Source organism: Arachis hypogaea, chromosome 2 (assembly GCF_003086295.3).
Source record: "Arachis hypogaea cultivar Tifrunner chromosome 2, arahy.Tifrunner.gnm2.J5K5, whole genome shotgun sequence".
Taxonomy (NCBI): Eukaryota; Viridiplantae; Streptophyta; class Magnoliopsida; order Fabales; family Fabaceae; genus Arachis; species Arachis hypogaea.
In genome coordinates, this window is record NC_092037.1 from 14,165,765 (window position 1) to 14,178,235 (window position 12,471).

The window sequence follows — 12,471 nt, forward strand, 5'->3', positions numbered from 1 at the left end:
CAAAGAATTGACCCAACCCACACAAATAGAACCCAGCCCGACCCGAAGCACTACCCAGTACCCACGCAGAGACCTACCCTTACCTAACAGCCCCAAACCTCCCTTTCTCCCCTTTCTAGCAGTATCTCTGAAGCTTTACATCGTTTGTTGCATGGAGGCAAAATCAGGGAACTGGGTCATTAACCGTGGCCACAATCGGAATCCTCAGGTTCTGCCTTCTTGAGGTCGCCCATGCCGCGTCACCCCTAGTCGAAAACTCTGTTGCTCGTGTTGAATGGTGACCATTTGTGCCTGTTGACAATGAGTGCGACCTCTCTCTAACCCGCATGTCATTTCATTCTCCTTGGACTGCGCTTGCCAATGCCTTGAAGAAGCTCTTTCTCCTGCTTCGTCGTGATTCTGAACCTCACCTCCTGTCTTGCCTCCCCATATGCATTGAATCTGTCGACGACTTCTTTCTTGGTCCCTCATCCCCCTCCCTATTGTTTGATATATAAGCCGGTGGAATTGTTGAACGGATTCATCTCCTACCCCGCGTTGCCCTCGTCTGGCAGTCGACGCTTCCACTGCAGGCGCGATTAGAAGTTACCGTTGTTCTGATTTGGTCCTCGTCACAGGTATGAATGTCATTGTTTTTGCTCTATTCGATTTCATAGTATTCGAAATTCTGTATTGCTTTAGAGGTTTAGAGCATTGGGTAAATTGAATTGAATTGAGTTAAATATATAAATTTAAATTGAATCTCCCTTTGAAAGTTTCTGGTTTTGAAACTGGCGTAAGAGTATGAGTAGATACTTTATCCTTCTCTGTATTTGTCAACTTTACTTTTGTATTTACACTACTTTCAATGAGACTTGTTCTGGATTTCATTGAACATTTTGCTTCCTTCTTACTTTCCTCCATTCGAGTTTCTATCACTAGAATGCCTAGTTCTCTCGACTAGACCTTAATTCATGGTTGCTGGTAGTAATAGACCTATGGTGACATTAACTTATTTAGCAAAATGTTTTTCAAAGTCCTATTTACATACTAAGTTAGTTACGCAAAATCAGTCATTATATATTTATCTACGAAAATATATTATTTAGCTCATCTTAAATTTGTATTTTGTGTTTGAAACTATATTTTTTACCCGTGGTTGATTTTGCTATGTATGTTGTATGGTTGAATATTTTTTTCATCGGACACTTAAACTGCAATCTTTTTATAACCAATTTTAACCAATTTTCATTTGCAAGCTTAGTTACAGATTGTTTTTTAATTCAGATTAAATTAATATTTGGTTAAAGGTTAAGCTGTGAAGGTGCTACTGAAGGGATGCATTTTCAAGGGAATGGAATCCTTTCTCACATTAGTTGTAGTTTTCTTTATACTAGTATGCTTGGGTGGGATTTTTATATGTTACATACAATAGAAATCAAAGAGAATTTAAGTGATGTAATTAAGATTTTTTTTTCCTGTTTGGCTAAACTAATTACATTAGTAGTACTTTTAATAAATGTTCACAAAGACGGAAGCTATATTGTGCAATTTTTTAGCAGTATCTTGGTATCATTTTTTTCATGATCACTAGAATGCCAACTTGTCTCGACTAACCTTAATATTGAATGCTTGTACTAATAGAGTTATGGGATTCATTTACAATTGCTAAGTGTGGCTCAAATTTCTTATCCCTCTTTCTTAACCTTCAAGTTTTCCTCCCATAGCGTATATAGTCATTGTTATGGAATACATGATTTACAGTCATGCACATAATAAGATTAATAAGCATGCTATCAAGTATATGATTATATATGAATTGTGAGAATTTAAATTCTGGGCTTATAGGAATTGTGAGTGTCTGTGATCTTGCAAACATGTCAGGTGAAAAGGGTGGTTATAGATTGGTTCCCCCAATGGCACAATTTGATGAGTATATCAAGAATGAGAGTGAAAAACACTTGAATTTACCCTTTTATGGAATTGTCAACTAAGTCAGTTATTGTTGTGGTTCTGTGGTTTTTTTTTTTTAATGTTTGGATTTCAGCTGAATTGATCACGTGAACCATTCATTTAGGTCGAAGATTTTGGAAAGAGAGTAAGAATTGAGGGAACACTCAAAAATAAAAAATCTTATTCACGGTTGCCAAAATCTGACCCAAGATTCGATACGACTATGTGTAAGTTTGTTCTACCTTTTGCTTTCTTGAGGAGTTCACCGATTATATAATGTGCGTTAGGTATGCAGTAGTATTTAATAGTTAGACATGATTTGTGTTTAATTATTGGGATTCTTGCTGGTTGTTATTGTACATTCGCATTGGGATTATTCCGGCATCTCTCTCATGTGGGACTAATGATTGCATTAGGTCGAGAAAGCATGATTGTAAAATATTGGTCACCCTCTTTAGTTAAAGTTTGGTTTAACTCTGTACAAATGCTCCTAATTTTTATAATATCTTAATTCATTGGGAGAGGTTAATTAAGTCACATCCGCACTAATGGTTAGTTATTTGCCGAACAAACATTTTCCAAGTGATTGACTTCCTTTGTTATTGAGGATGGACTCCAGCTTCGAGCTCAGTGGTGGATACGATGATTTAGATTGGGTTAGTGAAGAAGAGTACTTCGAAATGTCCTCCTCGAGTGGGGATGATGAGGCCGACCCCATCGACAACGACTCCGATGCGGCTGAGATGGGTGATGACCCCCACACGAGTGGCGTGAGCTCAGATCCAAAGACATGTCTGGGTGATGCTCCCTATTTTAGGTCGACAGAGGATTTCATCGACAAGGTGTTTAGTACTGAGGAAGATGCATATGCGGCATACAAACAGTTTGCCCGCCTAAGGGGGTTTGGTGTAAGGAAGGGCGACGTGGCTCGAATAAATGGTGTTTTAGTCAGACGAGACTTTTTTTTGTCACCAGCAGGGTATAAGGCATGAGAAACACTACGATCGTCTAGAAAGAGTACGGGAGGAGAGGCTGGAGAGTCGCACAGGTTGTTTAGCAAAGTTGAAAATCTACTACGATCTGCAAGACCTGGTTTGAAAAGTCAGAAGGATAGACGACAACCATAACCACCCTCTTGCTACCACCATGTTTACTCATCTTCTTCCAAGTCATCGGAGACTAAGTGAGGGTGATAAGGCTCAAGTCGATAGTCTGAAAAAGTTTGGGATTGCCACTTTAAAGATTATGGCTTACATGGCCGGGCAATCAGGGGGTTATGGGATGCTTCGTTTTACGAAGAGGGATCTATACAATTATGTTCACAACCAAAGAATAGCACAAATAAACGACGGAGATGCGGCAGCAACGATAAGTTATTTGGAGGGTAAGGCCAATGCTGACATGATGACGGCCGCCAGATATACCAAAACAGCAGAGGATAAACTTGGAAGTCTATTCTGGGCAGATGGGCAGATGATGGCGGACTATCGTCTGTTCGGTGACGTACTTGCATTTGATGCAACATACCGGTCCAACAAGTACAAGAAGCCTCTAGTAGTGTTCTCTGGATCAAATCATCACAGGCAGACGGCAATATTCGGTTTTGCGTTGCTGGAGGACGAGGAGGTCTGTACATATCAGTGGGTGTTGCTGAATATTCTTGATGTCATGGATAACAAGATGCCTGCCGTTGTGGTCACCGACGAGGATAAAGCAATGCAGGCAGCCATTATGGATGTGCTGCCTTCAGCCAGGCATCGCCTCTGTGGGTGGCACCTTGAAAAAAATTGTGTGCTTAGGGTAAAAGAGCCTGAATTTCGAAAGGTATTCAAGAAGGCAGTTTACGCAAACTTCGATGTTGTGGAGTTTGAGGAGTATTAGAAAACGGCTGTTGAGAGTCTAGGGTTAATGAACAATAGCTGGGTTAAAGGCACCTATGATTTAAGGGAGAATTGGGTAACAGCATATCTACGGGGAACTTTTTGTGCCGGCTACAGGACAACTTCGAGGTGTGAGGGAATAAATGCATTCATCAAAGGGTTCCTTAAGTCGACAAATAGCCTTTTGGAATTGGTTCACAGCTTGGACAGGGTGGTTAAAGATTATCGCAATAATGAGGTTACGGTCCAATTTTATTCATCGTATTACACGCCCGTACTGACAACCGGTCTTGACAGGATAGAGCTGTTTGCCTCGAAGACATACACCAGGGCAGTCTTCAAGGAGGTTAGAAAACAAATAAAAGGGGTTGGGAGTTTATTGTTTCTAGGGAAAGACAGCATAAGCACAACGTCCGTCTACAAGTTCTCAAGCATAGGGAACCGTCGTAGGATCCGCGAGGTGCTCTACGATCCGACTGAGCCGAAGATTGAATGTGATTGTATGCTATGGAATAGCGAAGGTATTCCTTGCTGCCACATATTTTGCGTGATGAAATATGAGGGTCTGAATCAAATCCCACCAGGTTTGATACTGAGGCGGTGGTGTATTGATGCCAAAGAATGGACGGCATCATCAACAGAAGGCACAGCGGGGCACGGCAGTCGATTATTAAGGTATAGCGCGTTGTGTAGTGCAATGAGTGTTGTTGCCAAACTAGCTTCCGATGATGCCGCTACCTTCACGTAGCGAGGGATGCAATAGCCTCTTTGGCACAACGGCTTCAGGTGCGAAGAGTGAACACTGTAGATCGTGAGACTGGGATGAGGCAACAGGATGTTGTGAAGGAACTTTCCGTAGCAAAGACAAAAGGGGCCCCTAAGCGTCGCAGGGAGACGGGATCCTCCACACATATCGAGCTTGGTGGGAAGAGGCGTTGTTGCACTTCTTGCGGGCTTCCAGGTCACACGAAGAGGACGTGTCTGTCAGAACGGGATAGGAGCCAAGTCGGTATCCGAGAGGGACTATCAGCCACGGTCGAGAATTCATCATCGAGAGAGCCCGGTGGGTATCATACAGGAACTAGTTCTTCCAAGGTATCTTTCTTGAGTTTGGTTATTTTTAACATACGAATTAGCTATGCATGGTGACATGGACTAGTTTGGTGAAATTGTTAAGTGTGCTTTCACACACAATGTACTAGTAGGTGAAATTTAGTGAATTAGCTATGCATGGTGACATGGACTAGTTTGGTGACATGGACTAGTTGGTGAAATTTAGTGAATAAGCTGGGCAATTACCATGTACGGTTTTTAGAGTTCTATGTGCTTTCGTATAATACTCCTTTGGGAAATCAATTCTAAATTCGAAAGTTTCTGGGTGTATACCTTAATTAAATTATCAGATTTTGATGAAGTGGTATTTCCATTTGATGGGATAGGAAACCAGTGTATTTTTTAGGCATACAAAACTAAAGAGTTTAATAAGGGTGATTGAGTAGTTTCATCTAATTTTCTGCCAGTGATGTATCGTTTATGTGTAACACATCATCTTGTTGAACGTTTTTGTGATGATATTAGTCCGTGATATATTGTTGAAGGATGAGTTATAATTTTTTTGGTCTGACTCTATTGGAGATCCAGTGATGGCTGTTGTGCGTATAACCTTTATGCATACTAAAGTGACGGTTCAGGCAGTGGGTTCTTACAAGTAACTTGAATATAGTTAGTATTGTACATGTGGCATATACATTGTCATTGATGTACCCGGAGGGGTATGGTATCACATAGAAGGTTGCTTCTGAATTTTTTTTTCAATTGGTTATCGCAATTATGTATACAATTTATTCTTCAAATTCCTTCTGTTCAGCATAATTTGTTAAACGTGTTTGCAGGCTGCGGAGGGCTACTACGGACTGGGTATTCCTGGAGGTTCGGGCTCATACATACCAAGTCCCGTCGAACCAAGCGCAACGCAGTCATACTTACTCCAGAAGAGCCCAGGGGGCGGTGGTGCCAACTTCTTCCTTAGGGGCCAGCATATACAACAATTCTTTGCTGCTCCAAGCTGCTCCACACACCATGGGGCCCTTCCTACTCAAGCACCCGCAACGGTGACCTCACCCGAACAAGCTCCCGTTTTAAATCTGACAGAATTTAATATTCCTAGTTCCGATGCCTTCCAGCAGTTGCTGCTTGAGGTATGCATCTTCCGTTAGTTTCTTCATTGAGTGTTCATACCCTGGGTCGAGATGACCGAGCCGGAATGTTCAGTAACAAAGCGACCGACCTCTTTAGGTCAAACGGACCGACTTCTTTATGAAGAAGTCGGCCAAAGCGACAGGAAAAGCCCAAAGAAGGGCCCATCTCAAGGAATACGACCCAGATCCAAAGGCAGCCCAAGCCGTTAGAGACAAGGGCGGTTCCATGGAAGATAAGTTGACCTCAACAAGAGATAAGATAAGATAACTAACTTATCTTATCCATAGAAGGTCACATCTCACCACTATAAATACACTGGAGCACCCAGGTATAACTCATGCTCTGATTCTACTCAATACCTGCTTAATACTCTTGCTAACTTAAGCATCGGAGTCCCTTGCAGGTACCCCCCACCCTTCGGTGACAAAGGATCAGCAGCACTCTCAGTTCCATAAATTGGACACACCAACTCCGGCCGCTATACGCCTGCCGGACACTTCGGCTCCGACCAAACTAGAAGATCTCGACCGAGATCGACCTACAGCTTCAGGTAACCCTCGGAACATTGGCGCCGTTGCTGGAGAACTTGGAAGTCATCCCAACACCATGGCGGACAACCATGACCACGACCACGACTCGGGTTTGGAAGATAGAACGCCACACAAGAACACGGATGCTATACTTAAAGATACTCCGGAATCCAATGGAGATAAAAATTCATCAAATCCAGGGGCGATAGAAGCACTTCAAAATCGATTGAAGCAACTTGAGAAAGAAGCTCAACATCAACGTGAAAAAGAAGAGGATCTACGTCGGGAGATAAGGCGGCGCCGAGAATTAGAAGATAAGCTTATGAAATTTGAAGCCGATCTCAAAACTAAAGCTACTCGATCCACCCCAGAGGATAGCTCACACAAAGATCAAGATCCATTCACCAGGGAAATTATGAAGACCAAAATTCCAAAAGATTTCAAGCTTCCAGATATGACTCTGTATGACGGCACCTCGGACCCCAACCATCATCTCAGCAACTTCAGAAGTAGAATGTACCTCGCTGACGCCTCAGATGTAGTTCGCTGCAAAGCCTTTCCAACAACTCTTACCAAGACAGCCATTAGATGGTTCGACAACCTACCTCCAAAATCCATCTCAAGTTTCGACGACCTGGCCAAAAAGTTTCTGGCCAGATTTTTCATACAAAAGGACAAAGCCAAACATGCACCCAGCCTACTAGGAATCAAGCAAGGAGATCGGGAGAGTCTTCATAACTACATGGAAAGATTCAACAAAACATGCATGGACATACAAAGTCTACCAACAGAAGCTGCCATCATGGGCCTCATAAACGGCCTACGATAAGGACCATTTAGCCAATCCATATCAAAGAAGTCCCCAGCATCCCTAGACGAAGTACAAGAACGGGCGCAGAAGTACATTAACATGGAGGAGAATTCTCGACTTGGGGAAGCCTCGAGGTTCGGTTCTGCCTACTGAGATAAAGATAAAGAATCTAAGAAGAAGGAAGATCGCCCCGGGGAGAAAATAAAAAAATATCATAACTACACCCCTCTTAGGGTATCCTTGGTAGAGGTTTACAAAGAAGTCTGCCACATAGAAAAAATACTCCCAGCTCGGCCACTCAAAGGCAAAAGGGGGGGGGGGGAGGAAATCAGAACAAATACTGTGAGTATCACCGAGTCCGAGGACATTCTACCAACGAATGCTTTGACTTGAAAAACGTCATAGAAAAATTAGTAAGGGAAGGAAAACTAGATCGGTTCCTAGCCAATCGGGATGAAGAACCAAGAAAAAGAAGAAGGGATGAAGATGTCGGACGATCTGAACGATCACCCCGCATACCGGAAAGGCATGTCCACGTAATACACGGCGGATTTACTGGAGGAGGAATCTCCAAATCATCCCACAAGCAACACCTCAAAGAAGTATACCATGTCGAAGGCAAGAAAGAGGTGCCAGACATCCCAGCAATCACGTTTACCAAAGAAGATGCATCAGGAATCATCTCAGGACATGACGACCCCATGGTCATCACAATCATATTGGCAAACGCCAACCTCCACCGTACATTAATTGACCAACGAAGCTCCGCCGACATCTTATTCAAAACTGCCTTCGACAAGCTCGGCTTAGAAGAAAAAGAGCTAAGAGCATACCCGAACAGCCTGTTCGGACTTGGGGATACCCCAGTACAGCCACTGGGATACGTATCGTTACATACAACCTTCGGAAAGGGGAACCAATCTAGAACACTCAAGATAGACTATATCGTGGTCGACGTAAGCTCAGCCTACAATGCTTTAATAGGTCGGACAACGTTAAATCAACTCGGAGTAATAGTTTCAACTCCACATCTATGTATGAAATTCCCAACTACAGAAGGGATAGCTATAATAAAAGCAGATCAGAAGATGGCGCGTCGCTGTTATAACGAAAGTCTAAATCTTCGAGGAGAAGGAGGAGAAGGAGGAGAATTTCACACAATCAAACTCGGCGAAGATCAGAGACGAGAAGAACTCCGCCCACGACCCGAAGGAGAAATAGAAAGAGTCCAGATCGGAGATACCTCGGACAAAACAACTAATATTTGCACGATCCTAAAAGGAGACGCCAAAGAATCACTAATACGATTTCTATGAGATAATGTTGATCTCTTCGCATGGAAAGCTGCCGACATGCCAGGCATAGATCCCAAACTAATGAGCCACAAGTTGGCAGTCTACCCGGGATCCCGGCCGGTACAACAACGACGAAGAAAACTCGGGCCAGAACGGCTCAGGCTGTAGAAGAACAAGTACAAGCACTATTAGAGGCAGGGTTCATAAGAGAAGTTAAATACCCACTATGGTTAGCAAACGTCGTCTTGGTGAAAAAGTTAAATGGGAAGTGGCGAATGTGCACTGACTACACCGACCTCAACAAAGCCTGCCCAAAAGACCCTTATCCACTCCCAAGCATCGATGCTCTAGTAGATGCCTCATCAGGATATAAGTATCTCTCATTCATGGACGTATACTCAGGCTACAACCAGATTCCAATGTATCCACCAGATCAAGAAAAAACCTCATTTTTTACACCAAAGGCAAATTATTGCTATATCGTAATGCCTTTCGGCCTTAAGAACGCGGGAGCCACTTATCAAAGGCTAATGAATAAAGTTTTCTCAGACCACATCGGAAAAATCATGGAGGTCTATGTGGACGACATGTTAATAAAGACACAAAGTGAAGAAACATTACTAACCGACTTAGTTCAAGTATTCAACACTATACGGAAGCACGACATGCGACTCAACCCGGCTAAATGCACCTTCGCAGTGGAAGCAGGTAAATTTTTGGGCTTTATGCTCACACAAAGAGGAATCGAGGCAAATCCAGATAAATGCCAGGCCATCCTCAACATGAAAAGTCCGACCTGCGTCAAAGAGGTACAACAACTCAATGGGAGATTGGCGGCCTTGTCCAGATTCCTAGCAGGGTCAGCAATAAGATCCCTCCCCTTCTACGCTACCTTGAGGAAGGGAAAAAACTTTGAGTGGACAACGGAATGTGAACAGGCCTTCCGAGACTTTAAAGAATTATTGGGACAGCCCCCCATCCTATCTCGACCGCGAGAAGGAGAACCACTCATACTGTACCTCGCAGTAGGAAGTCGGGCAATAGCCTCAGCACTAATTAGAAAGGACGAAGGGGGACAACAACCCGTCTACTTCATTAGTAAAGCACTATAGGGGTCAGAGCTGAACTACCAGAAAATAAAGAAGTTCGCCTACGCTTTGATACTCACATCCCGACGACTTCGCCCATACTTCCAAGCGCACACCATCAAAGTCCGGACCAACCAGCCCATAAAAGGGATACTGCAGAAAACAGATCTAGCAGGAAGAATCCTACAGTGGGCAATCGAGTTGTCCGAGTTCGACCTCCAATACGAGTCGTGGACAGCCATCAAATCACAATACCTAGCCGACTTCATTGCAGAATTCACGGACACCACGGAAATCCCCAAAGAGTGGAACATTTACGTGGATGGTTCCTCGAATAAAGCTGGAAGCGGAGCAGGTGTGATAATCGAAAGCAACCAAGGAACCCAACTTGAGCTTTCCCTGAAATTCGGATTCCCGACCACAAACAACCAGGCAGAATATGAAGCGTTACTAGCTGGTTTGAAGCTGGCTAAAGAAGTTGGAGCTCAGAAACTCAACATCTACAGCGACTCACAAGTCGTTACCTCGCAAATAACGGGAAGCTACCAAGCCAAAGATCCTACCATGAAAATGTATTTGGATAAAACCAAAGAACAGTTAGGATAACTCGGGGAATATAGGATCTGCCACATACCCCGCGAGCAAAATGCCCGAGCTGACGCGCTCTCAAAACTAGCCAGCACCAAACCAGGGGGCAACAATAGAAGCCTCATCCGGGAAATACTGCAGAACCCATCAATATCGGAAGAAGAAAAAATCCTAGCCATAACAGGTCGGGATCAAGGATGGATGACCCCCATAATTAACTACCTCACAACAGAAGCGCTCCCCACAGATGAAAAGGAGGCAAAGAGGTTAAAATGGGAGGTGCAATACTACACTATCATAAACAACATCCTATACAAAAGAGGGATCTCAACACCATTATTAAATGCGTACCGACCTCCAATACAAAGGAAGTCTTGGAGGAAGTACACAGCGGCATTTGTGGCAATCATCTTGGAGCACAAGCTCTCACCAAGAAAGTACTCCGGGCAGGATTCTATTGGCCAACTCTACGAAAGGAAGCTACAGAATTTGTAAAGACATGTCCACCATGTCAAAAGCATGCCAACTTTCACATCGCCCTGCCAGAAAAACTCATTAGCGTGACCTCACCCTGGCCATTTGCAAAATGGGGACTCGATCTTCTCGGACCCTTCCCACAGGGATCGGGACAAGTAAAATTCCTTATAGTAGGGGTAGACTATTTCACAAAATGGATCGAGGCAGAACCCCTAGCCAATGCCACCGCTCAAAGAAGCCGGAAGTTCCTATATAGGAACATCGTTACAGGATTCGGGGTCCCATACTCCATCATCACAGACAATGGCACCCAATTCACAAATGCAGGCTTCAGAAAACTAGCGGCCGACTTGAATATAAAACACCAGTTCACCTCCGTCGAACATCTCCAAGCCAATGGACAAGCCGAAGCGGCCAACAAAGTCATATTGGCAGGGTTGAAGCGGAGACTGCAAGAAGCAAAGGGGGGCTTGGGCCGAGGAACTTCCACAGGTCCTATGGGCGTATCAGACAACCCCCCATTCTACTACGAACAAATCACCATTCCGACTAGCATACGGAGTGGAGGCAATGATTCCAATAGAGGTCGAGGAAGGATCTCCCCGAGTAGTCCACTACAATGAACAAACCAATTCTTAACTCCAAAGAGGAGAGCTCGACCTACTTCCAGAAATCCAAGAAAGAGCTCGGATCAGAGAAGAAGCACTAAAGTGGCGAATGGCTTCCAGGTATATTCAAAAGGTAGTGCCAAGAGATTTCACGGAGAACGATCTCATCTTAATTCGAAATGATATTGGAACAACTCGACCCGGAGAAGGAAAGCTGGCAGCTAACTGGAAAGGACCCTACCGAGTCACAGAAGTACTTGGGAAGGGCTACTACAGACTGTCCGAACTCGAGGGACGAGAACTCCCAAGATCATGGCACGCCTGTAACCTAAGAAAGTACTATAGCTAGGAAAGGTAAAAGATCTCAAGATGCACTCTTTTTCCTGAAAAGGTTTTTTAATGAGGCGTCAAGATTGAGATTTAAATCTGACTTAAGGGTATGAAAAAATCCCACCTGTATATATTTGCACTTTCTTTAAATAAAATACATTTCAGATATTCTACAAATTCCCAAGACGCATTAATCTGAAGTATTCATCGTCCGATTACAAAGCAACGGATCGAACAAAAGTGAAGCTTGGATTCACTATACGATCTCGATAGGAATGATCGACCGACAAAGGTGAAAACGCAATTCACCCAAAAGTCGATTAAACCAGGGCAGAAACCACCATCTACAAATCGGCAAAGGATGAACACAGAATAATGCAAGAAGTTATCGAAAGTGATCCCAAAAAGAACCTGACGAGGTCTTATGGATTGCTATATAATAACTTAAAAAAGACTGGCCGACACTAAAAAGTCAGACCAAGTCAACCCAAGTTATCAGCAAATCCCTGGAAAGAGGTCTGGCCAACCCTATTAAAGCGGAATTGCTATAACTTAGAAGAGATTGACCTAACGAAGTCGGTCTCTTACAAGACAAGTTGTAAAAGTAATCCCTGAAATAGACCTAACAAAGGTCCAAGAAAGAGGATTACAAAAACAACTTAGAAGAGATCGACCTAACGAAGTCGGTCTCCTACAAAGACAAGTTGTAAAAGTAATCCCTGAAAGAGACCTA

General features: G+C 43.6%; 1 protein-coding gene across 1 annotated transcript; it reads left to right on the forward strand.

The window, feature by feature from the left end:
• The first annotated feature begins 3,078 nt into the window (after window positions 1–3,078).
• LOC140176564 (protein FAR1-RELATED SEQUENCE 5-like) lies at window positions 3,079–3,813 on the forward strand. Its single transcript, XM_072208088.1, has one exon. It carries the CDS (start codon window positions 3,079–3,081, stop codon window positions 3,811–3,813), a length of 735 nt encoding a protein of 244 aa, XP_072064189.1.
• Window positions 3,814–12,471: the final 8,658 nt, after the last annotated feature.